Raw genomic sequence first — 25982 nt, forward strand, 5'->3', positions numbered from 1 at the left:
ATTTGCTTGGTCCGCCATGATTTACGTGAGAGGTAGAGGCTTGGACCACCAAGCTCTCTGGGGTAGGATGTTGGGTGAGGAAGTTTGGGTCCCCTGGAGCGGGCGGTGGCAGTGAGCAATTGTCCTATTCACAGGAGCACTTGTGCTGGGTTTGGACCATGTCCCAAGAAGGATGTCAGTGAGTGTTTTCTTGAAAAGGAGAAGCGTTTCTGCAGGAGAGACACCAAGTTGCAGCATCTCCATCAAGATATTGGTCTTGACTGCCATTGATGGCAATTGAAGGTCAAGGACCTCAGCCACCCTACGCACCACCACTGCAAATGGAGATCCTTCCTCTTTAGTCCACAGTAGGGGAGAAAGCATACCACCATCTGGAGAAGTATCCAGTTCACTGGCTTTACCCAGTTCGTCAAACCAGTTCATGTTGGGAGTCTTCATAGGGCTAGTATTCTTCAGGGGCCATGGAACCCTTTCACTCCCCCCTCCCCCAAGTCCTAGCCAGTAGGAATCTGGCTCAGGCTCAGATCTGGAATGTATGGCCCCAGATGGTACTGGAAACTGAGTCGATCAACGCCCCTCTGGATCCCTTGTCAGAGTCAGGGATCAGAATGGGGCCAGCACTGGGAGCGTCTGCATCAGGACCAGCATAGGGGAAGATGGAAGTTGTACAACCGGCATGGGTCGGGATCCAGAAAATAATTTTCTGGCCAGACTGCAGCCAAGGCCGAAGCTGCCACCACAGAACAAGAAGTGGCTCCTGCCAACTCCTCGGGCACAAAGGCACACAGGAGGAGTCGACCCGCCCAAAAATGAGACTTATGGCCTCCTAGAATTCTTTCAGTTGGGCGGGTGTTGCTCCAGCTCCTGAAAAATCGAGGAGGCCCAGGTTCTACCACTAAGTCAGGCCTTGATGCACAACGCTCCTTTGTCTCGTCGGCGGAGATGAAGTCGAAAATCTCTTCTACTTTTTTTTCTTCTTATGGGGAGACTTATCTGAGTGGCCTGGCGACTTGCAGTGCGATGAGAATCTCTGACTCAAAAGTCACGTGTCAAACGCCGAGCCACCAGGAGCTTAAGGGATCACCCCCCAAGGCCTTTAGGCTCATGGTGCTGCAGACAGAATACAACTTGTAGTTGTGGTCGCGCTCCAGGAACAAAAGGCATACAAGGTGCAGGTCCATCACCGACATCAGTTGATAACAGGTGCTGCAGGGCTTAAAGCAGGCCTTCTTTGATGACATCCTGCCACCCCATCTCAAAAAAGACTTGACAAAACATTGAAAAATCACAACAACAAAGCACATGGAGCAGAACAGCGTGAACTACTGCCGCGCAGGGTTTATGCTCATCCTGATTCAGTCTGACACCTGGGAACTTCTAAGGTTAGGAATCTGTAGCTAGAAGTCTCTATCACATATAATGATTGTGCATCACCTAGTACATTATTTCTTAACAGCTCAGAGATCCATGGAATGGTCTTCTTGTCATCTCTCCTGTTTTCCGACTCCCCTCTGCTCCTTCTGGGATCCTATCTATTCGAATGTTTGCCCAACTGCACCGGTTCTCATGGATTTCACATTTTATTTCCAGACTTCTGACTTGCACTTCTTGTCGGACAGTGTGTTTGTATTTGTGTTTTTAACTTAACTTAAAGTTTGTCTGCTTTGGAAGGAACTTCAGCAAAGGTTTCTATCTTATTTGACAATCCATCCAATTTGAAGTTTAGATTCTCTAAATCGGAGTTTGTATGGACTTTATTTTGACTAATTGAATCGACTTAACTCAAGTCTCTCTGGTTTCCTGGACAGGGATTTGTTAATGTGTCTGATGTTTACTGAAGTCTTGCCTAAGACTGCATGCACACTGTCTCTTGCAAGAGCTTTTGTTTTCTCAGAGTGGGCTTAGAGACCACCCAATGCTTTTCACTGCTTGACTTCACTCTCCATCACTTGCTTGCTTCCTATTGGTCAGCTGTCAGTAAGCTTCTGTCCTCTTCATTTGTTTATCCCTCCCCTTGAGCATGCAGGTATTCTTAGTGTCCTTCTACCAATGATTTTTAGGCCCTACCTTTTGCTTTTTGTTGAAGCACTCTATGAGAGTATGTGTTTTTCAGCTGTCTCCCTCATGCCCTTCTTCAACTTGTTTCTCCTGCCTGCCAACCCTCTGCTGTCAGTTTGCTTGTCCTCATCCCCTCCCTCTCAGCCTTAGTTGTCAGTCTGCTTGCCACAAACCCTCCCTCCTTCCAAGGTCTGTGTTGCCATCCCCACCCGCCCGTCCTTCCACAGTTGTGTTTCCACCTACAAACATTTCTGGCATCATCTGTGTTGCACACCCCGCACCTGCCCTCATTCTCTTGTTCATGTTGTCCCACTACCTGCCCTCCTTCCGCTGTCTGTGTTAATCCTATCACTGTCTGTACTGATTCTATCACTGTCTGTGTTGCCCTCCCCCACCCTCCTTCCAATGTTGGACGCGTCATAGCCTTTTTCTCCCACACCCTTGTTGTCCATGTTGACACCACCCGCCCTCAGTATTGCCTCACTCTGCAGTTAAAAAAAAAAAAGCCTGTGCTGCCTACACAATACCATAGTGATGTTTCCCCCAAATACCCTTGGTTGCACGTGTAGCCCCCACTCACCACCACATGCCCTCCCTCCTTCCCTCCGCATGGTCTTTGTCCTTCGTCCTGTAATTTAAAAAAAAGCAATGACGCAGCCAGTGCTGGGCACGTCAAAGTGCTTTTTTGTTTTTGTTACTCGTGATATTGTACTGGGACAGTAGATTCACCTATGAGGGTGTGGGAGAGTGGCTATGGAGCAGATAGTTACCTTTATTGTCAACCCTTTCACTTAAGTATTTTGTGGCTTAAGGTTACAGCATATCTTGTCCACTCCAGAGCTTCTATCTGTCTCATGAGTTTAACCAGTGCACTCAAGCCGGGCCGTGTCACTTTCAGCTAAGTATGAGCTATTATTATACCCCATCTAAATGCTCTCATTGGCAGTACAAGGCCCCACCCCTACCCCTCACAAAGAAGATTCCAAACTCACTCTCAAGCTTAAATTAGACTGTGAAATGGTGTCTTGCAGAGGCCTTAGATCCTTAGATCTGTGTTTTTGGATTTGAGGCACATTTATTTATAGACTGAGTCTTCCCTCCTTACTTGATGAACACTAATACTTATTGTCAAGCAAGACAAGGTAGATAAAAAGATCATGTCTCCAGTTTCTGGTCAATTAGACCTTTCTTCTCATGCATGGATTCACACAGAGTTTAGGAGTTGAGCTTCTCCCCATTCACAACCTTCCACATTGCCTGGCTCCAGTTTGTGTCTCAGTGCCTCTGTCCTTGTGGGAACTGTCAGCCTCACACTGTTCCTGTCCTGACTTGGCGACAAAGTTCTATTTAGAATGCAAGCATGATTTCCTCAGCTCTGCTTGCTTACTGTTATTTAAGTCATCCAGGGATGGATGGATATCAAAATGAATCCAGAAAGCACTCCAGCATCTCAGTGTTGATCAGCTCAGTTTGCTATTTTACCTTTTGGTTGGCATCATGCTTCCTTAGCTGCCAACACTTCAGTCTGGGCCTGGGTTAACCTGCCAAATCCACCTGCTGAGCAGGCAGCACTCCAATTGCATACTCTGTTCTGCATACAAATTGTCACAGGATACATGAGATGACCCAGTGGAAGTTCTTAGAGCTGGGTGCAGCTTTGCCTCCCCACCAAGCTTCACAAGTGATTTCTGGGAAGCCAAGGAGCCCAATATCTAACTCCCAGGGTCTCTGAGGGCCTGTTGCTTTCAACAAGGTAACTTGCTTCAGACCACCACCCACGCCTCAGTAACTTCTTTCAATGACTGTGGCACATTTGTTGAGGGCTCAACAAGTCACGCAGCCACCACTGTCGCAGGTAAAATAACGTTTTCTTCTGATCTTGCTACTTGATATTGGCTTTTCCCATGGGACACTGACATTCTAGTCATACAAACTCTTTTTACCTCCATGTGTGTAGCTGCAAGTCTACAGGTTTACCAAGCACATCGTCTTCCACATGCCACAAAACAAAGTTCAACAGGAGAAGTGGAAAAAGAGAAATCAATGTATGTCACAAACAGAGAAAGCAAATGAAGAGTTTCAAATTATTTCAGTGTTCATTAAAATCAGAAAAAACATGCTTACGTTACTACTAACTGCTGGCATACAGATCCATGATCTGTTATCAGCTCATTCAGTTTCAGTACCAGATGTACTTTCCCCTGCAATTCAGACAAAGAAAACCATTAGTACCATATGTAAAAATCTCTTATCCACTTGTGAAATATTCAGAATAAAGTAATGACATATGCTAAAGAGCTACATGTCTGAATATATTTTATCTTAAGTTCTTAAGATGTTCTTATTGCAAACTTCACAAAGCATCAGAGTGAAGTGCAGAACAAAACTCAACACTGTATCTGAGGTTCCTAAGAAAACCAAGCGTGCAGCTTAAACAGATCATGTTCACATACAGAAGATGATATAGTTGAGGTGTCTCTACACAGGCGAATTTATCAGTGTTTGACCTGTGGTGTGAATGGTAGTGCTGCTTCACCTATGTATCTACTACATTTTGGTTCATAGTTCGCATAGTCTTGAAATGGATAATCTTTCCAGCTCTGGTGTTGAGGACACTGGTCTTTTTTCATTTGCACATATGCAGGCAGGCCTCCTGTACTCACAAACTACAAGAAACAATGTTCCCGAAAGTGACAAACCATCAAAACTATTTCTTAGCATGAGCAGATGTCACATAAGAAAAATAATTGGTAGCGCCTATCTCTAAGCCAAAATGGAAGGTATCATGGGCTTATGGGGAAGTAAAACAAGTTATGTCTGTACAGCAGATGATGAGTAAGGCAATAGTTGACAGTAAAAGACACGGGTACACAATGTCACATCACATTTTAGTACAACAGGCACAGTATACTAGTGATTAATCTGAGACAGTGGATGTAGATGGTGAGTACCAGCACTCTTTTTTTTGGGACCTAGAACACATATCTTATCGACAGACTGAGGAAGACAGAGAAAAGCATAAAAGGGAGACAGGAAAACAGCAACAAAAGGAGAAAGAAGGAATGAAAAAGGTTGTCAGAGTGTGATAACACATGAATTGTAGGATGCTCCAAGAAAGAGGCATGCACTTGAATCTAAAGTACGCAGCCTTGGTATTTTGCAAGCATGGCAGACTGCAGCATGTACAGTGTACTAGTAGTTGCTCATATCATGATTTAACAAAGGTTGTAAATGACACCAGTAAAATTGAGACCAAGCGACATTATGTACAATTCTGAGCAAACGACTTTGCCCTTTTGTCTCAAACTGCTGACACTGTTATGGTTGAAGAACTCTTTCTGTGTAACTGTGAATGACAAATCTCTATTCATTTACTACCAAATCAAAAGTTAAGTTCCTAGGCAGTGACAGAAAGTTTCAAAAGGATTTTTTAAGATGAAAGGGGAAATGATTTGAAATGGAATTGTTCCAGTGGGAGAGATCTCTTATGACAGGGTCCGCCTGTCCTTGCTAAATTCCTGGAATCCTTAGGAATAATCGATTCTTGAAGGACCCTGCATTCATGGGATAAAGGATTGACATATTACTCAGGAGTCCATAAGACATTCTCTCAACTTGACTACTTATTAGTACCAAACTCTGGTATGCATAGGCTGGCAGAGGTGAATATTCTAGCCCGGAGTCTCCTTGATCACTACCAGGATGAGCTTAGGTCCTGGTTGGCCCCAAGGGTGCGAAAAAGGGGTGGTGCATGCATGCATGTTGACCAGCTCGGAATTTAAATCCAGCATACAAGAAGTGATCACCTCCTATAAAAAGATAAACCAACACTCAATATAATCGCCTGAGTCGCTATGGGAGGCGTTCAAGGCCTCAATATTGGGTGATATAATTTTTTAGCAAGGGGAAGCACAACGTAGGAAACAGCAGGCGGTGACAGAACTGGAGACCCAGTTGAAGGAACTGGAGATGCTACATTTGGGCTCCGACTCGCTCGTAATGTTCAGACACTCCCTTCAGGACATTTAAAAAAAAATTAAAAAAAGAAGAGCGATAAGAAGTTTCCTACCAGGAAGGTCCAACCTCCTAACTGCTAATGTATCAGAACCAAGCGGGCCCTTCTGTATGCAAAATAATACTATCACTTTCTTATTTTCTTGAACTTTCTTTCTTCTCCTACAGGTCTAAAGCACTTTGTTTTCGTACAATAAACCCTCACCCACCAGGGTTACCTCCTGGTGGCATGCTTCATCATAGGGTTTCGTTCTACTACCAGTGAGTGACACGAGAGCACTTGGTGGTCAATGCCAAATGATGGTAGATAGTAGTTTTAGAGGGGTTATTTTAACAAAATGTTAAAAATGCCTGCCTGATAGACCACCTTTAGTTTTATTCTAGTCCCCAGGTGATATGATTAAAAGAAAGGGGGGGGGAGAGTATACTAGAGACTGGTGGTTTCAATGACCACTGTTTCTCTTGGTTGACATGTTTCTGGCCACTCTTCCCCGTGGCTGTCACCAGGACCAACTAGAATGATTTTTATAACCTCTCTCCAGTAGAAGTTAAATTACTCTTACAAGAACATACAGACACTTCTTCCATACATGTAAAGGAAATTGGGCTTTTCCCATGGATCATCCGATGGCCGAACGAGCCTGTAGTCACACTTACATCAAGGTCCCGTTCGGGTGATTTCACCTATTCGCCACATCGGGGTCCCTTTATCATACAATAGCTAAGCGCTCCCTACCTGTAAGAGAAGAAACAGATTTAAAAAAAATGAGAAAGTGATAGTATTATTTTGCATACAGAAGGGCTCGCTTGGTTCTGATACTCCCTTAATGATGGGCAGCCCTCAAGCAGGTGCTGTTTCATGAGGCAAGAAAGCATCGCTTGCCATCCAAAGTAGGATTTACCAATGAGGTAAAAAAAAAAAATCTACTGAAACCCTTCACTGTCTTTGCACGAACGCCATCAGATGTGATCCAGTAGCATCCATTATAAATGAGGAAGGACAGGATCTAAAAAGAGACCGGCAGCTCACCAAAACATTTGCAAAGTACTACTTGTCACTGTACTCTGTAAGACCTACCTTGAACCCGTTGACCTGGTAGGTTTTATGAGGAATCTCTCAGTTGGGGAGCTGAATGGTGAAGAAAAAAGTGCCTTACAGGGTGACTTTGCGGAGGAGGTGGTAACAGAGGCCGTATATCAACTACAGCCAGGCCAAACCCTAGGACTGAATGGCTTTCAGATGGAGTAATTTAAACTCTCCATAAGAAAATGCGCAGGGCCTCTGTTGAGAGAGGTTCTGGAGGCATTGTAGAGGGGGCAGCTCTAGCGGGATCTATGCATAACTGACATAGCCGTTATTCCCTGTAGGAAAATGCCTCTTTTTGTTTGGTCTCCCCCTTTTTTTCTGGACTGATGATGCTAGTTTTTTGAATGCGCACTGGGACACTGCTAACTAGGGCCAGGTGATGTACTTTGATGAATAAAGCATGTCCAATTCAGCCACGCTGTTAATTTGCATATTTACCTTACTTAGTATATGCTGCATAAGTGTACCATATGCTTGTAAGCTAAATGTCACTAGTGGAATGTAGCACATACTGTGCCATCTCTAAAGTGACAGTGAAAAGCATGCCTCCAGGTCTTCCCCTGCAGCCTGAGCATACCGTTGCAAAACTGCCAATTTGCCCTGGCAAACTAAACCTCTTGCCATGTCTAAATTTTCCTTTTGAATATTTATAAAATATGCATAGTCTATGTTTTACATGTCTGGGCAGTGAAAAACCTTCAAAGTTGTTCTTCACTGTGGCAAGGCTGGCTCTCCCACAGGAAAGCACTGAGTTACACCGTAACACATTATAATGCTTAACTTGAGTTTAGGAGTAGCTAGAAAATGATTCAAGGACTCATTCAACTTAATGGTCAAGTACCAGTTTATATTACAATTTAAAAAATGACAGTTTTAGAAAGTTGTACTTTTCCTGCGTCAGCCAAATGTGGCTTTCTGCCATTCTTCAGTGTCACCCTGGAGCTAAATGGCTGCTTGACTAGGTGTGAAGAGGCTTCCAGGGCAGAGGCAAAGGGAAAGGGTTTGAACTTCCCCTGAGAGGATGGACATCTGGTCTGTGCCCAAGAACATAATTAACATCAAAGGATGACAATCCTGTCACAGGCAGATGTAGCTCACATAAGGGCTTGCCCCTTCTAATGTCTTGCTAGACAGCCAGTCATCAGTCTCAGCGGGAGAGGAGTGGACCCCAGAACTGGTTTGGAGTGGCTTCAAGGGAGGGTTTGTCCATTTACATAGCCACACCTCTGAGTGGGCACAGGGAGCTCTCCGCAGGGGAAGAAAGTTTCTGCCATGTTAGTTTTAAGTAGACCACACAGGAAGTGCTGCAAAAGTCGGTAGGATCATACCTGAGAATCTTTACCCTACCCATTGGTTAGGGAGGGGTCGGAGTTTCCCTCTCCCACAGGCTGCAACTGTGCATAAATGTGACACACCTAATACTCTTTTCAGAACACTTTTGGACGTGCAGAAGACAGAAGGACTGCACCCGCTTCTGATCTGTGAGGAGAACCCTAAGCCTAGACCTGCTCCCACTTCTATCCAGGATTAAGAAGTGAACTCCAAGAGTCAGTTGGCTGACCTCCAGAGGAGCTACAATAAGTCCACTTTCCTGAAAAGCCAAGCTGACCAGTTTAAACTGGACCTGCCCTGGACCCTACTTGCAACTTCTACTGGAGCGAGCCCTGATGCCTAAGTGGTGATCTAAAGTTCTGGGGACCTTAGACAAGTGTCCGAGTGTACTCCCGCTGCATAACCCTAAAAGCTGGGACTTAGAAACTTTTTCAAGGATTTTTGCCTGGGCAACCAACAGAAGACAGGGACCAACCTTCTAGGCCAATCTGTCAAGGGCACATATCTGGTGAGCCAAACTTGGCCATAGCACCTGCTACGTTAATCTCCACAGCACCTGCTACGTTCTTCTCCACATTAGCAAATACGATTCAGCGGGCTCGACTTTAAGCTGCATTGAATGATGTTGAAACCTCTCTGGCCACAGACCTGCCCTGCTGAAGAAATAAGACTTACAGAAAGAGGCAACATCCGAAGGCAGAAACCTTCACCGAGCCCAATGTCTAGCAGCATTGGAGAGATCAGGCACCCTGGGCACAAACTCGAATTTTCAAGCTCAGAACTTTTCCCGTCTTAGGCGACAACTCCACTGAGACTTCGCCCTTCACCAAACAGTCATTGACAAGCTCATCTTTGGATCATCCTGCTGCTTTGCCCTGCTGAGGATCTACCTTCTCAGAAAATGTCTAAGTCAGAAGGTAACTCTTTGATCGGGACCAATCTGGGCCTCGTGTCCCACCTGCGCTCTAGTGCGATCTGCCTTAAACCTTACTTGTGTCGTGGTCTTGTGTGACTAGTTGCCACAGTTGGCACTTTGTGCTTTTTGGTGCTGAAATTTAGTTCGAACTTTAAAAATTCCTAACTTAAGTTTCCCAATTTGGATTTCTGTCCATTTGGTGTGATTTTCTTATTTAAAATATTCTCTAATTTTAGAAATTAGAGTGGGTTTTTGTTGTGGCATGTTTTCAATGTTTTAACTGTTTTGCTAGTTCTAAATGCTTTACATATTTTCTTAACTTAAGCATGTCTGCTTTGTGCCATAGCTACCAGGAGTTAAGTTCAGGTTTAAATTACTGAAAACTTTACGGGATCTAAAATGTCTAGTGCCATTATTACTTGTGGAGGACTACCAACCACTCCAACTTATATTCCATTTTCTCACTTTCACAAGTCTGGCCGCCCGCAAAACAGATGTTCATCTTATCGCGCTGCTGATTTTCTGAATGTTAAGGCCGAACTAATAGCCAAATCTCTGGCAAACTGATTGGACAGGGTCATCAGCTCATTAGTTAAGCCAGACTAGTCTGAATTTATGCCTAAACAATTCACTCGCCACAGTATTAGGCAAGTCTGTAATGGTCTATCCCTAGAAGACAGACTACCGGGCACCTTGGCAGGCCTTCTCATAGATTTCAAGAAGGCCTTTGATTTTGTGGGGTGGGATTACCTGTTTCTTCTGCTGTGAAAACTGAACTTCAACTATAAGTTCAGTAAATATGTGACATTGATGAACACTACTCTACCAGTGCAAGTCAAGGTTCAGGGAGCAGTCTCTGATACAATCCAGGTGCAATGGGGTACCAGACATGGCTGTGAGTTGTCTCTTACTTTTCACAATACTGATAAGCCACTAGTTGCATAGATTAGAGTACACGCATGGGAAAGGGGCTTTTTGAATGGGCACTAGAGTTGATGGAGGATGTACCACTCAATGTTGATGATGTTCTTAGTGTGCTTGGGAGACCCTAGGTGATCTGGTCAAATGGTGCTCAAGATCCTGCAGGTTTTTGGTGAACTTTCAGGGCTTCAGACTGACAAAACTAAGTTGTCTGCTTTCCCAGTAAAGGTATCTTTTCAAGACCTGTGATGGGCACCACAAAACCTTCAGGTGGTCACAAAGGCTTCATACATCTTAGAGTGTTTGTAACACATGACAACCAGAGACCTTGGGGAAAAAATATCCAACCACAAGTCGACAGATTGACAAAGAACATTCAATACAGGGCAGTGCTCCCACTGTCACTACTGGGCTGCCCATCAATATTTAAGAAGGTGGCCAGCCCTCATTTGTTATATCAATTAAAGAATTTCCCCTATAAAATTCCAGACTCTTTGCAAAGCTTAACTCCATACTCTGAGAATCACTGTGTAAAAGTATGCCCTGCCCTTCAGAAATGTTTTAATTCTACTTATAATGGGAGCATAGCAACTGGTAATATTGTATCTTATTACAGGCTAGCTCATCTGGTGATCATTAATGAATGGTGGTATGATGTGCAGGGTGATCCTGCCTATGTGTCTGCAAAATGGGCCATGTTGGGGGCTCAGGTGCTACACCTCCTCTACAGAGGGACGATCAGGCTTCTCTTCCACCAGCTATTATCTGGCGTGATGCAACAAGGGCTGTGGGTCGAAAAAACACAGACTTACAAAGAAACCCAAATATGGGCTAGAAACTGACTGAAGGATGTGGTGGGCCCTCCAAGGGTTCAAATAATGAAATACCATTAGAATTTCCAGACTGGCTGAAATCATGACTGGGAAGTTAGAGTCCTTCTTAGCTCTACAGTGGGAGTTAGAACTGCATCATGGCCAGTTCTACAGATACCCGCAACTCCTGCATGGTACCGGGCCCTGTATTGATGGACTTGGAGAACTTAGACTATAGAATTATAGAACCGGGAGGCCAGGATCCTAACAGATTAATTGAAGCAGCTCAATATTCACAGATCACTTTTGAACTGATCTCTCCGACTCTTTCCTCTATCTCAGGGAGCTCTGAAGAAAAAGATCTAGGGATTATGACAGAAGATGACTGGTGGGAGGCGTGAGCTTCCAACTGAAAGGTGGTTGTCACCTACCAGTGTAGCCTGAACCAACTGAAATACTTACATCACGGCCAGCCACTTTAGACAACAGATGTTGTGGCAAATGGGGTTGGTGAATTCCTCAATGTTTCAGAAAGAGGAAACACATTGGGGAGTTTCGCTACACAGTTTGAGGCTGTGAGGTGATTGATGGATTTTGGCAGGGACTGCATATGGTTGAGTACTGAAGTAATGTGTCATAGAACAGAGTATAGTAAAATGGCTTGGAGTGCCATAGAAGGAGTTGCGTAGAGCGTCGTAGAGTGAAGTAGTGTTATAGAATGGCATAGAGTGGAACGGAGTGTTGTAGAGTGGAGGAGAGTGTCATAGAATGGAGAAGAGTTTAATGGGGAAGTTCACAGAGAAGAGTGTTGTAGAGTGGTCTAGAGTGAAGTTGCATACAGTACAGTGGTGCAGTGTAGATTGGTATGGATTGTTGTGGCGCTGAGTGCATTGGTTTTGAGTAAAGTGGTGTAGAGTGCGTTGGCATAGAGTTGAGTGGTGCCAAGAAGAGTGGAGCAGCATAGACTGCAGGTGCGTAGAGTGCAATGGTTAGGGTGGAGTGGTACAGAATCGGGTGGTGCAGGGTGGAGTAGAGTGGCACAGAGTGCAATGACTTACGGTAGATTGTTTCACAGTAGAGTGAAGTGGTTCTGGATGAAGCAAAGTGGTGCAGGATAGAGTGCAGAGGTGTAGAGTGGCTTAGAATACAGTGACGTAGAGTGACCTAGGATGCAATAGTGCAGAGTAGATTAGAGTGGCGTAGAGTGCATTAGAGTGGCGAAGAGTGCATTAAAGTGGCATAGAATGCAGTGGAGAGATGTAGAGTGCAATGTTGCAGAATAGAGTGGTATAGGGAGCAGTATGGTACAGAGTAGAACAGGATGGCGCAGAGTGCAGTGATGTAGAGCGCAATGGTGTAGAGTGGCATAGCCCACATTGGCATAGAGTCGAGTGATGCAGAGCAGCTGGCCTAGAGTGCATTGGTTTTGAGTAAACTGGTGTACAGTACATTGGGTAAAGTGCAGTGCTTTTGAATAGAGAGGTGTAGAGCGCAGAGGCATAGTGTGGAGTGGTGCAGAGTAGAGTGCTGCAGAGTAGAGCAGACTGTTTCAGAGCAGAATGAAGTGATAGGAAGAAAGGTGCAGGGTAGAGTGGGGTGGAGCAGTGCAGAGCAGAGGTGTACAGGGGACTGGCATATGAGGGGTGCAGAGTAGAGTGGAGTGGCCTAGAATACAGAGGTGTAGAGTGTAGTGGTGCATAGTAAAGTACAGTGCATTGGCATAAAGTAGAGTGTCGCAGAGTAGAGTGTCGCAGAGTAGAGTGTAACGGCATATAGTGCAGTGGCATAGAGTGGAGTGCAGTGGTGCACAATAGATTAGAGTTGCTTAGAGTGAATTGGTGCAGAGTGTCGTGGCGCAGATTGCAATAGAGTGGCGTAGGGTGCAGTGGCATATTGTGCAGTGGTGAAGAATAGAGTGGAGTGGGGTAAAGTTCAGTGTCAGAGTGCAGTGTTGGAGAGTACAGTGGCATGGAGTGGTGTAGAGCAGAGTGCTGCAGGGCAGTGTGGAGTGACGTAGAGTGACAGTGTAGTGGTGTAGAGTGTAGTGGCATAAAGTACATTAGCATAGAGTCACATACAGTAGAGGGGTGCAGAGGAGAGTGGAGTGGATGCAGTGGCGTAGAGTGACAAACTTCAGTGGCAGAGAGTGCAGTGTTGCAGAGTAGACTGTCGTAGAGTGCTGTGGGGTATAGTAGAGTAGCACAGAGTGCAATGGTGCAAAGTAAAATGATGTAGAGTAAAGTGGTGCAGAGTAGAACAGAGTGGAATAGAGTGCAGTGATGTAGAGTACAATAGTGTAGAATGCAGTGGCAGAGTGCAGTGGCGCAGTGTTACAGAGTAGAGTATATTGGGGTGGAGTGCAGTGGTGCAGAGTAGACTGCCATAAAGTGCATTGGTTTTGAGTAGAGTGGTGTAGAGTGCACTGGCATAGTGTGAAATGGATAGAGTGCAGTGACGTAGAGCGGTAAAGAGAAAAGAGCTGAGTAGAATGGTGCAGTGTGGAGTCGTCTAGCGCAGATTGCATTGGTGTAGAGTGAAGTGGCGAAGAGTTGATTGTTTCAGAGTAAAGTGAAGTGGTGTAGAATGGAGTGATGAAAGGTAGAGTGGAGCGGTGCAGGGTAGAGTGCAGTAACGTTGAGTACAATGGCGTGCAGATTAGAGTGCAGAGTAGATTAGAGTGGCATAGAGTGGATGGCATAGAATGCACTAGCGTAAAGTGGAGTCGTACAGAGTAAAGGGCGTTGGAGTGGAGTGCAGTGGCATAGAGTACAGTGTTGAGTAGTATAGAGCAGAGTGGCATAGAGAGGGGTAGAGTGAATTGGCACGGAGTAGAGTGATGCAGAGCGGCATAGAGAGAAGTGGTGTAGAGTGCCGTGACTTAGTGATGAGTAGCATAGTGTGGAGTGGTACAGAGTAGAGTGCATTGGCGTACAGTAGTGCAGAGAAGAGTGGGGTAAAGTGGAATATAAATGGTGTGGTAGTGTACTGCTGTTACAGAAAACATCTTCAATTCAAATGACCATTACATTTGCAGACACACAGTTTAACTGATAAAAGCATTCAGTGCACAAACGATAATGTGTAGAAATATCATCTAGCAAATATATCTGTTTTGATGGCACTGAAATATTTGCTTCTATCACACTTAAGAATTACCAGAATTACCCCCAGTAGGCAGCATGATTCACAGAAATCCTTGTACTTTAAACTCAGAGAAAGAAAAGCAGACACCAAGCTCCCTCGGAACACAAATCCTGACATTTGACCTCTGCTTTGAGTACGTAGCAAATATGACAGGATGAGAACAAAATGTAAAGGCCTATTTAGATAAAGGGAACACTCAGAAGGATACAAAGATTACACATCTAAGGTTAACATGGGTATGGAACAACATACTTATGAAGAACAGCCGAGCCACAGATTTGGGGTACAACAGCTGAACTCAGTCATTATCTAAATCAGTGCAGCAACCTGTACAAATACCTGTGGTGGCAACTTCAGGGGCCTTTCAACTTCTGAAATGATGTGGGCACTAGACTTCTAGGGTCCATACAGTGTGGTGTGAAAGCTGTTCCAAGAAGCCCGCGTAACAGTGAAGTTCCATAGTCATGTCTATGCAAAGATTTTTCTCTGGAATTTTTGTGAAGCCTTTGTTCAATCTTGGGTTTCTTGGCCTTAGGCAACAAACAGACTGATCACTGAAGTCCTAATATCAGTATTTTATTTTATTTCGTTCGAACTGCTACACTAATGATGCATTTGTTATGGTCTTGAAACGATACCCCCCACAGTAAAACGGTCCCACGGGGGGAAAGGGACTGCATCCCTTTAAGATAGAAAATGACATAGTACCAACCACTAAAATGAGCCTCAGTATCAAAGATGCAGCCATTACAGCTCAGGATCAAATGGGTTTTCTTGCCCGATTCACAATTCCAAGCAGTGCACAAATACAACACTGGTCCATCAGTTTTTTACCTTGAATAAAGTATTACAGGTTTTAACAAGTAGAATTTGTACAGAAAAACTGCAAGATTAAGAGTTTTTTTATTTTGTAATGGGGGAAATAGTATATTTTTGGCACATTAACCACCACTCTAACCTGTAGAACTCAAAATGGGGATGTAATACAGCAAGAGGAAAAAACCAAATCTGCAGTGGGAATATATACCTGAGCAGGATTCAGTGCTTAATTTGTGCCAGTAGTGGCAGGTGGTGGGCACCAGTACTCATTTTGGGGTACTGGGACTTCTTTTCTTCATAAGACTTGGCACAGATCAAGAAAGACAAAGGCAGAAAGGGGGACAGGAGGAAGAATTGAAAGATAAGAAAATAATTAATGGTGAAAGTTAGAAGAAAGAACCTGCAAGAGTGAGCTAAAAAAACAGAAGTGTAGTGTGATAAAAGAAATAGGCATAAGGTGAAACCGATGATATGCAGCCTTGTTATTTGGCAACCCGGCTCTTATCTCCTAGATTTACCACAGTTGTGGTAACATACATCAGCATTTGAGTTGCTCAACAGGAAAAACGTAGGAGTACAGGTTTATACAGTGTGCAAAATGTGCTATCAAGTAACTCCCATTTCAAGTCTGCACCAAACTATTATACATGAATTTATTACATCAATGTACAGATTTACCTGGACTTCTGAATTTGAGTCAACTGGCTGGAGGGGGAACCACAGTTCCTTACCACTGTATTTGCACAACTCTTCTTTCTTTATGGCTACTTTCCCTTAAAAGAAAAGAACATTATTTGAGAGTGTGCGCTGTTGATGTACGGGATGCTTTGAGAAGAGAATTCTTGCAGTTGTGACACTTAAAAGAAAGCAATTCACAGAGCTACTGTTGGAGCGTTCTTCAGCTACTTCCTAATACTGTCTGCAAATAGGGGATCTCAATTTGCTAAGTGTCTTCATTCCACTTAAGTTGCACTGTACAACCAGAATAAAGTTTTACTGCATGTCAAAAACAGGGAATATTTCTAATGATTATAGCTTAAGGCCTACTGAGGAGCGTTTAAATGAAAAGACCAAGATATGTCAAGTATTTGAGGTTTATTATAAACTTCACAGAATTCTAGCTCGATGGTGTGTGCCCCAGAAAAGGAAGTGGTTAGCTAAAAAAGGGGCTAGTTTTATTGCGACTCCCTTCCAGCTCATAAATAACTCAAGACCAGGTGTTCGGAAAACACCACCTTTCAAAAGAAACTATATATTATGTGCAGATCGTCGAGGAAGCTTGAACTGAGCAACTATTTTGATATGAACTAGAGACTATCTGGTCAAGTAGTGATCCGAGTCCATTATGTGTGTGTGCTGCCTCAGTTATTCAGGTTAATAGAGCTCTTTAAAACTGGAAGGCGTTATTTCTGCTATTTGGTAGATGGGTCACTTTAAAGCCTTACACTTTTATAGATTATGTCCAAAATACTCAGTCTTAAGTTTGCTTCGTCCAAGGTATTCTTGGCACTGGATAAGTCCCCCCCCCCCCCCCACCACAGTGCACTGCTTGACCTGTTAAAATATAGTCCTGAGAATTGAACTCCAGTGATAACTCTAGTCATGAACATAACATTGAACTTGCGTCCCCCCCCAATCACGGCATCATTGTGTTGGGCCAATTTTAAACAAGTATCGACAAAGTCAATAGGGATGGTTTTCAATTTTGCATGGTAATGGGAAGCATTACAAGCAATCAAAATGGGAATGGATATGTATTTGTGTGGAAGCAAAGAACTGCTGAATAATATTCGGGGCAGAATAGACGATTAGGGGACAATTGCACTGTCAAGTCAGACTTCGAAATCCATGTAGGTTAAAGATTGACCTCCTCCCATCTGTGCTGCTTCAGGAGAAAACACCATAAATTTTCTAGCTATTTAAGGCAGTTTAATAGCATTACAATGTCATGAGTGTGCACCTGGATGTTCAAGCTCAGGCAGCTGGATACATAAATAAAATGATCAGTTGTGTGGAGGGCAAGTACTTTTTGAGTAACAGCTCACGTCTGCTCAATCAACGCAAGCACTCGTAGCTCCTAACATGTGGGCGGGGCCAAAGCACTCGTAGCTCCTAACATGTGGGCGGGGCCAAAGCCCTCTCTCCTAGTGACGCTCACATAATTGTCCGGTGACAGCTGCACCTTCAAGCCAGACCATAAAAAGGGAGACAAGTGACCCCGCATACTACCATCTGACTTCACTTATCGACTTTATGATAAATCTTTTAGGCAGGCTATTGTTTGACACGATGGCTTTTAGTACCAACAAAGAGTGTCTGAAACTTTGTTATTGCTTAAAAGTGCCTAATTGTAAAGCCTGGATCAATTTCTATTACCTTTACGGAATACCATCTGTCCTCGTGCATGGTAATAGGACCAATTTGAAGACTATCCTAACACAAACGGGGCTGAGTCAGTGTTTGTTAGATCTGCTAATGAAAATCCTTTGAAATCTTCAAGCACATGTAAGATTTTGCCCTTCAGGAAAATGTACTGTGATTTGATCTTTACAAAGGTGTCTGTCAAGACCCTGCTCTTCAATCTGTGCCTGGACAGGACAGGAAAGCAAACATAAGCAGGGGTGACAGAAACTACCTAAAATTGGGGACAGTGTTATAGTGTCTCCTGTACACTGATGATGCAGAGTTGCTATCAAAGCTGATTTCAATAGATGCTACTAGTTAGAAAAATACTTCATTATTTTGCCTATCTGGAGAGGAGTTTGACTGTGGCCTTAATAAAACACACCTTGTATCAAACAGCAAGTTAATGAAGCCATCTTTAGTTCTGCATCAAGCGAACTAGTAAATTGACTGATTCACAGCTCTTTAAGGCACCACTATTTGGGGCAATGTGTTGGTGTCATTGCTACAGCTAGAAGCAAAGTTATTTGTTATAAGGCATTTGGGTCTCCTGAGGATGTCTACCTTGTCCCCATGAACAACTTGCCCTAGGCTACATAGAGGATTTGGTAATCCTAGTTAATTTTTACTTAGTTGATTTTATTATGCAGTGATGAACTTGAGGATGTTTCTAGAGTAGTCCTGAAAGAACTAATATATTGGAAAAATCCTCTGAGAACACTATAAAGATCCCCCTGCTTAAACATAGAAAATACGTAATGTTTTATCTTTGTAGGCTAGAAATATTTTTTTAAACCAGTGGAATCTTCATCTAAGAATATACATTTGGACCCGAATAGTGTTTCTTGAATACTAGAAGGCTGTACAAGAAACATTTCAGTGGGGGAAACTACTCTTTGCTCTTCTTTGACTTACGGCTATTCCTGGTACTAAACGAATTCTAAACAGGAGAACAGTGATTACTCAAGAAATCTTCTAAATCATTTTTGTTTAGGCCTTCTTTCATACACTATAATTTTTGCTTCGGGCTGAATCTCTTCAAAAGATTCTATTATTTGGTTTATGATCATACATCAAGGCAAACAATGTGAAAATGTGTTTTTATTCTTCTGCATTTTGTAGAAGGATGACAGAATTTTTTTGCTTCAACTTCACAATCATTGGTTACTATTAGTTGCAGAATTCCTTTACTAATTCAGATTTCTCTATGAATGTTATGGCACAACAAATGTAATTTGTGCTACGATTATGGCAGATGAACTTTTGGTACTATTTGGATTTAATTGCCTTTTCACCGGGATTCTTAGTTGGTGTATACTAATGCATCTTTTTAAACTTCTTCGTCTTTTTCAGATTTCATTGTCTTTTTGTTGAAAACTTGAATTTCTGATTTGCTACTGTGATTGTGCTACTGTAGGGGGCGTGGCTTGGCTGGCCCGCAAGATGGCTCATCGGGACAGGAGTATTAATCCTACTTTTATCCTAGCCTCAGAGACATCTGCTGCAGGAATTGCATAGAAGAGGGGCTGAGGTGCCGGTAGAGACTGGAACAGAGGTGGAACCACTGACGGGTGATAGCAAGGAAGGAAGAACGGGGGCGCTTAGGGACAAGGGCCCTGTCGGCCTTGCGGTGGTGTGGGCCCAGACCCTGCGGCATTGAGGTCCGTCCGCGGTGAAGTGTGGCGGGGGCACCACCTGAGCCTCCCCGCAGCACCATGAGAGCAGGAGTGCAGTCCCGCTTGGCGGCAGCAGCGGGTGCGGCGGGCGGGCAGAGGCTTGCTGCTGGGGCCGGTCGTGTGGTGTGCACAGGCGCCAAAGCCTAGGGCGGGCCCTATGTAGATCGGCACCCACACTGGATGGGCGGCCCGCGCTGGCAGTAATGAGGGTGCACGACGGCGAGCCACAGTGCGTACGGACGCCCTGTGGCCCGCCTGGACCCGAAGAGCAGGTGAAGGCAGCCTGAATAGGCATTACGCTGGGAGCATAGCTGGAGCAAGAGAAGAGGGTGGACTCTACAGCCAGCGAGCTGCAGGTTGGTAAACTAATTGGAGGGCCCCCTGCTTTGTGTTGGAGACTCCTTCCTGGCACTGCCCCTGGATCACAGCAATGCCTCGTTGGGCCTGGGGTGTAACCCGCAGCCCGGGCTGGGACCTGTTGGTGCTGGAACGTGCATCGCAGAGGCACAGTGGGGCCCTTGCCACCAGGCTGTGTTCCTATTGGACCCAGGGGCTTTCCTTGAAGATGTCAGGTGTCGAGAGGCCCTCACGGTGGCGAGTCACAGTCCTCATCAATCAAGGCCATGTTTATAGATCTCAAACAGAGCCTTGCATATATCAACGCCAAGCCAGATCTCCTCTCGGAGTGCATGGACCGTCTGAAGGACAGAGCAGATGATCATGACACCCACCTTGACCAGGTAGAATCCCGCACCTCTGACTTGGAGGATGGACAATGTGCCAAAGATGAGTGGCTCCAACGGATGGAGCGAATGCTTGAGGTAATTCGCAACAAAAACGAGGACCTCGAAGCTTGTTCCAGGCGGAACAATCTCCGCATCCTGGGGGTACCTGAGTCGCTAGACATGGGCCACATGGAAGACTATGTGAAGACTATATTATCTGCGCTTTTTCCTGGTGAGCTCTCTCCGGTACTGGGGGTGGAGGGCGCTCATAGATCCTTGGGCCGCAGCGCGTCCTATAATGGCACACCTGTTAAATTATAGAGATTGTGACTCGATACTCCACTTGGCCTGAGAGCACAGACCAATTATCTATATTAACATCACAATAAACATATTTCCTGATTATACCCCTGGTGTTCAGGCATCACACAGGGCGTTTCTGGTGGTAAAATGTGCCCTGAATCAAACAGATGCAAAATACACCCATATCTATCCAGCAAAATTGAGAATTCACCATAATGGCAAACTGCATTTCTTTACATATCCAAAGCCGGCCACAAAGTTTGCTAAAACTCTCCCAAAGAAAATGATCCTGGTTGACTCACCTGGGACTGAGGAAGATGGAGGCCTGCTGAGTGACAATGATAAAATATGCCCTTACTGTTGAACACATACTGAAATGTTGGAGGGCCCGGGTCCTAAGCCTTATTGAATATGTCACCAGGCAGGGAGGCTCCTGGTCTAGTTTTCCCTTTGGTTAGATTTCCTGTCCTCTCATTCTCTTTTTGGGTGGGAATTCAGCCTCTCCACTGCCCCGAAGTATGAGTCCATGAGAAAAGGAATTTTTCCGGGATTGGGGGATGGTTGCAGGGTGGGTTAGGGTGGAGATGAGATGTCTGGCCCGTTTCGGGGGCCGACGTGGGTGGGGCAGGATATGTTGGAAAGAAGTTTTTAGGTTACTTTCCTATTTCCCTTTCCTTTCCCTCCCTCCCATCTGCACTCAGAACAAATGCGCCTGCCATGGTGGGGGATGTTGTCTTGGTGTGGTGTGAGATGCAGAATGATGGATAAAAGCGAGAATGCTAAGGTGAGTTGCCTGTCTTGGAATGTAAAGGGGTTGAATGATTGGAGGAAAATCCAAGTAACATTGGCGTATCCACGCCATCACGCCATTGATGTCTGCATGCTGCAAGAAGTTCATCTGATCGCTGAAACCAGATCACGGCTGAGGGCGGGCTGGATGGGAGAGTGGCATATTGTAGCGTATTCTGGTTAAGCCCGGGAGTGGCAATTATCATAAGAAAGGGACTGCTGTGGTACAAGGGGTGGGTGATCTGTGACTTAATTGGCCGTTCTGTTATGATGGTAGGGGTGCTCTATGACCGCCCTTTCCAGTACTATCGATATATGGCCACAATGTAGATGATCCAGTGTTTTTGTACAGGACTGGCATGTGGTGTGCTTACGTAGCTCCAGGACTCTGCTACAGGGGTAAGGATTTCACTGTGGCGCTAAGCCCAGTTGTAGACCGCAATAGCCGAGCGCAAACCCCACACCAGGGAGCGGCTAAGGTCTTGACGGATATGTCAGAGCATGCTCTAGTAGATGTATGGCGAGCAAGGGACGGCATGCACAGGGAGGGCACTTGTATTAATACAGTCCATAACAGTTGGTCTTGCATAGATATGTGGTTGGGGGACAAAGACGTGGAGCTCTGGAGGAGAGATTCAACACTTGCCACAAACATTATCGGATTACTCTCTGGTGTTTATTGAGCTACTGATTCCCGAGGAGGTTGGGGGGCATTCACCTTGCGCCTGCCTGGAGGGGCACTGAGAGATCAGGTATTCAGAGAGGAAGTCAGAGAGGCAATAGTGGAATATTTTCCTCAAAATCAGGGCTCTGTCTCCTCCCCCAGCTTACTTTTGGAAACCTTTAAGGTGGTTATCAGGTGTGTGTGCCTCGCATGGGGTGCTCCGGTGTTGCACCGTGATTTGGCCAAATTACCGACTCAGCTTGCTTCTCTGGAGAAACGTTATTGTGAGAGTATGGATGGCGAGCTTTTAAGAAAGACAAAAGACAAGATGTCACAGTATGAAGAGGCGGCTTACCCCAAAGTGTGTTTTTTGGGGAGGGAGGCAACAGAGCAACATTACGGGGAGGGAGAAAGGGCTGGGAAGACGCTCGCTGCGATGCTATGGAAACCTTGGGCAGGTGACTACATTGTTGAGCTCAGAGACGTGGAAGGGGAGCGCTGCACAGGGACGGTGGAAGTGCAGAGAATTATGCGGGACTTCTATGTATCCTTGCACTCCTCGCTGGAGGCACCAGATTCTGGGTTGTACACTGAATATTTTGATACCATCAGCCTGCTATGGCTGGAGGACGCACATAGGCAATATCTGGACGCCCCCTTTTCAGTGGAGGTTGTAGTGAGGGTCATTTGTGATCTTCCGAGTGATTAGGCACCGGGGCTGGATGGGCTCACATCAGCTTTTTATAAGGAGTACACGGAACTAGCCCCTCATCTGTTGGATATGTTTGTGGAGTCCCTGGAGGAGGGTATACTACCCCCCTCGCTCAGAGAGGCACTTGTTGTTAAGGTGCTGAGGCCGGGAAAGGACCCCGGTTCCTGTGACTCCAACAGGCCGCTGTCATTGATAAATGTCGACAATAAGATTTTGTCGAAGCTGATTGCGTCTAGATTGCAGCCATTGCTGCCAAATTTGGTGTTCCCAGAGTAGTTGGGATTCGTGCCTGGATGCTCTTTTGTGCTTAATGTATTCACCTTTTTGCGACGGCCCGATGGTAGATCCTGGGAGACGTGCGGCAGCAGTTTTTTTAGATGCCACAAAGGCCTTCAATTTGCTTGCATGGCCCTACCTATTTGCTCTTCTGGCTCGGTCGGGACTGAGCCCCAACTTTATTCAATTTGGCTCCCATATTCGCTGCCAACGGCCAGACTGAGAATCAATGGGTGTGTTACTGAGCCCTTCCCGGTCTCTAGAGGCACCTGACAGGGATGTCCTCTCTCGCCACTGCTATTCGCGGTGGCAATGAAGCCGCTGGCAGCACGCCTGCTACAGCATCAAACTAATCGAGGTTTGTCGTTCAGGCAACGTTCAATCCTGGTGTTGATGTAAGCAGACGACTTCACTCTGTATGTGCGTGACCCACAGGTACATTTAGACCCTATTATAGAAAAATTTGCTCACTTTGGTAGGCTAAGTCTGTAATGTTCCCACTGTCGGACGCTGCAACCCCACACCTCGTGGAGTATCCACTACGATGGGCATCTGAGCCGGTTCAATACTTAGGAGTTTGGTTGAGCAGAGATGTGAATGAAGTCTGGGCTGAACATTACAGCAGGGCGATCTCGTGGCTGGGGGACAAGGTTGTGACTTGCAGTCCCTTCCTCTTTCACTGAAGGGTCGAATAGGGATTGCCAAAATGATAGTACTGCCCAAATTTTCATACTTATTCATCAACATTCCTATCCCACTTACATCATGTTTTAAGACATTACTTTGCTCCTTATTAATCTCGCTGGTGTGGGAGGGTAGACAACCTAGGATAGCATGAAAGTTGCTGACCCACCCCATCGAAATGGGTGGCTTAGCGCTACAGATCTGGAGCTTTATTACAACTGTGCCTAGGCACACTTCCCACATTTCTGGATCCAAACTAAGAGATACCTAATGCACTTGGCCCCTGAACATGATTCTCTGTGGCCATGTGCACTTTCCCAGGAACTTTACCATCCTCAGCATAGGCCTAGGGTGGGCACGGACACCGTGGCTTGTACACCCCTGGTCTGGAAGTCATTGTTCTGACCCACAGGAGCAGCTGCGTTGTATGCACCCTCCAAGCCGATATCTGACCAACCTGGGTAGCAGATGGAGGGGGAAGGTGTGACGCGCCTCGGTACTATGCAGTTGACTACTATGGGTTAATTGTACCCGGACTGTAAATTTATTTAATCGGAGACAGCACTCTGTGCACCTTATACTACCGCACTACACCGCCTGACATATTTCCAGGTTAGAGCGGTGGTCGTAAGTGGAGCGCCGGCTTCCCCTCTCCACCGCAGACATTTCAAGCCCATGAGCTTTTATATGCGTCTCCCCCAACTCCCAGGAGGTTAGTTACTGGCCTATACATAGTTGCGCATGACACAACTATGCAGGCTACTGCCCCTTCCACAAGACTGCACGCTAGGGCACAGTGGGAATCAGACTTAGATGTACCCAAGTCTGAAGTCTGGAAGTACTGCTGCGTGCATATGCACGACCTCTCTCCTAATTACAGGCTACGTTTAATACACTAAGTTTTTAAATCGAGTGTACTATACCCCGCAGCAACTTTGGCGAATGGGATTGCGTGCAGACTCAGGGTGCGCTAGATGTGCAACACCAGATGCAGACTTTCTTCACCCCGCATAGGGCTGCAGCAGGCTACAGTTATTTTGGCAGTAAGGGCTAGACACGATTGGAGATATGACTGGCTTGGTAATCCAGCACACCCCCCTGGTTGTACTGCTAGGATATGTGAAGGACACACTGTGTGTCAAGGAAGCTGATTGGCCTGACGCTTATATTGGCAAAGCGCAGAGTGGCAATGTGCTGTGAAAAAAAAAAAACACACACTCTGCGTACAGCTGATTGGTTGAAAGATGCAGCGTATTTTCAAAAACAGTTAACAGCCTATTGGGATCTTATGCCGGCCCATTCCAGTTCTGCAGACCTTTGGTCCCCTCTTCAGACATTTCTAATGACTAGGACCTATGAGACGCTGGTGGGTAGCCCCGTGCCTGGTTGAACGGGAAAGCTATATATAAGTGTCACTTTGGAAGTCCTGAGCTTTGAAGACACTTTGTCCCCAGGATGTGTCAGGAGAGTGCTTGATCTTCCCCTTGCCCCACTTCCTTCCCTTTCCCGAAGTGCAATTTCAGGAAATAGAATATATAGACATTATAGATGTCCTCTTTGGTCATAAACTAATCATTTGCAATATTGTAACAAGTACATTAGCCTGTTGAGTGTATACATTACAAGATGGATCGCTTGGGGACACCGACCGGATATTGACGAATTATGGAATCCTTGTGGTTATGGCAATTGTTATTTCTTAACGAAAACTAATTTAAAAAATTGTTCTGTACTGTATTTTCATACAGTGATGTGATGGTCAAGAACCATCAAACATCTATGTTAACTGACTGACACTTCGAGCTTTTTTTAGTCACGTAGGTAAATCACACATTTTTAAGGGTGGAAACAAGAATAATGTTATCTTTACAATAGGAATAACCATAACAATGAGCAATACACTGTAGCGGTGTTTATGTTGTAGTGAGTCAACAAAACATGCTCTCCCAGCAAGCCAGAAAAAACAGAGAACCCACTGGCCAGAGTTTGTTTTCTCAGATGACTGGGAAAGTGTTCTTTATTTTGCTTCTTTTGCTTTGGTGGGGCAACCGGTTTGCTTGTGTCACCCGCTGCATGGGTTAATAAATCTGCAACAACTAATAAAGGCTCAGGTTTGTCTGTTGGGGAGTGGCTCTTGTAGAGTGCATGAAGATATGGCAGAAACACAGTTCACAAAGTTTGCTGCCTGTGCCTCATTATGGGCGAGCACAAAGTGCTCCGTCAATTCTGTAGTCTCTCTTTGGGCCTGAAACCATGCTCATGCCATGTCACTCACTTACATTGGTTCGTGGGCTTGCCTTTTAAAATCCGCTTACTTTCATTTGTGAAAGGCATGCAAACGTCATGCCTTTTCCGGTCTTTAGCCCACCTACACAGCACTGGTAAAGTACCAAAAACATACGAGGCTCAATGTTTTCAGCCTGGAGTCCAAACTACTTTATCTGTTTATTTTACACGCAGCGCGATCGCGCTGCATTTTACATAGCATGATCGCGCTGCGTTTTATTTTTGCTTTACAATGCTAATATCTCTAACTAGAACAAATGCGAGACCCGGTGCATTGAAAATGCTTGTTTTATAGTAAGCGAGAACTCTGCTATTGTGGTTGGAAAGAGGACTGCGCACTTAAAAGGTTACATCTAATAGT

General features: G+C 45.2%; 1 protein-coding gene across 1 annotated transcript in view; it reads right to left on the bottom strand.

The window, feature by feature from the left end:
* Window positions 1-25982, bottom strand: part of RASA2 (RAS p21 protein activator 2) — a 461891-nt gene that overhangs the window by 318960 nt on the left and 116949 nt on the right. The window contains exons 4-5 of the mRNA XM_069213940.1: window positions 15782-15876; window positions 4183-4259 (exon numbers count right to left, since the gene is read on the bottom strand). Coding sequence (XP_069070041.1) covers window positions 4183-4259; window positions 15782-15876 — 172 coding nt within the window. The remainder of the gene's footprint in view (window positions 1-4182; window positions 4260-15781; window positions 15877-25982) is intronic.

This window comes from Pleurodeles waltl, chromosome 11 (assembly GCF_031143425.1).
Source record: "Pleurodeles waltl isolate 20211129_DDA chromosome 11, aPleWal1.hap1.20221129, whole genome shotgun sequence".
Lineage (NCBI taxonomy): Eukaryota > Metazoa > Chordata > Amphibia > Caudata > Salamandridae > Pleurodeles > Pleurodeles waltl.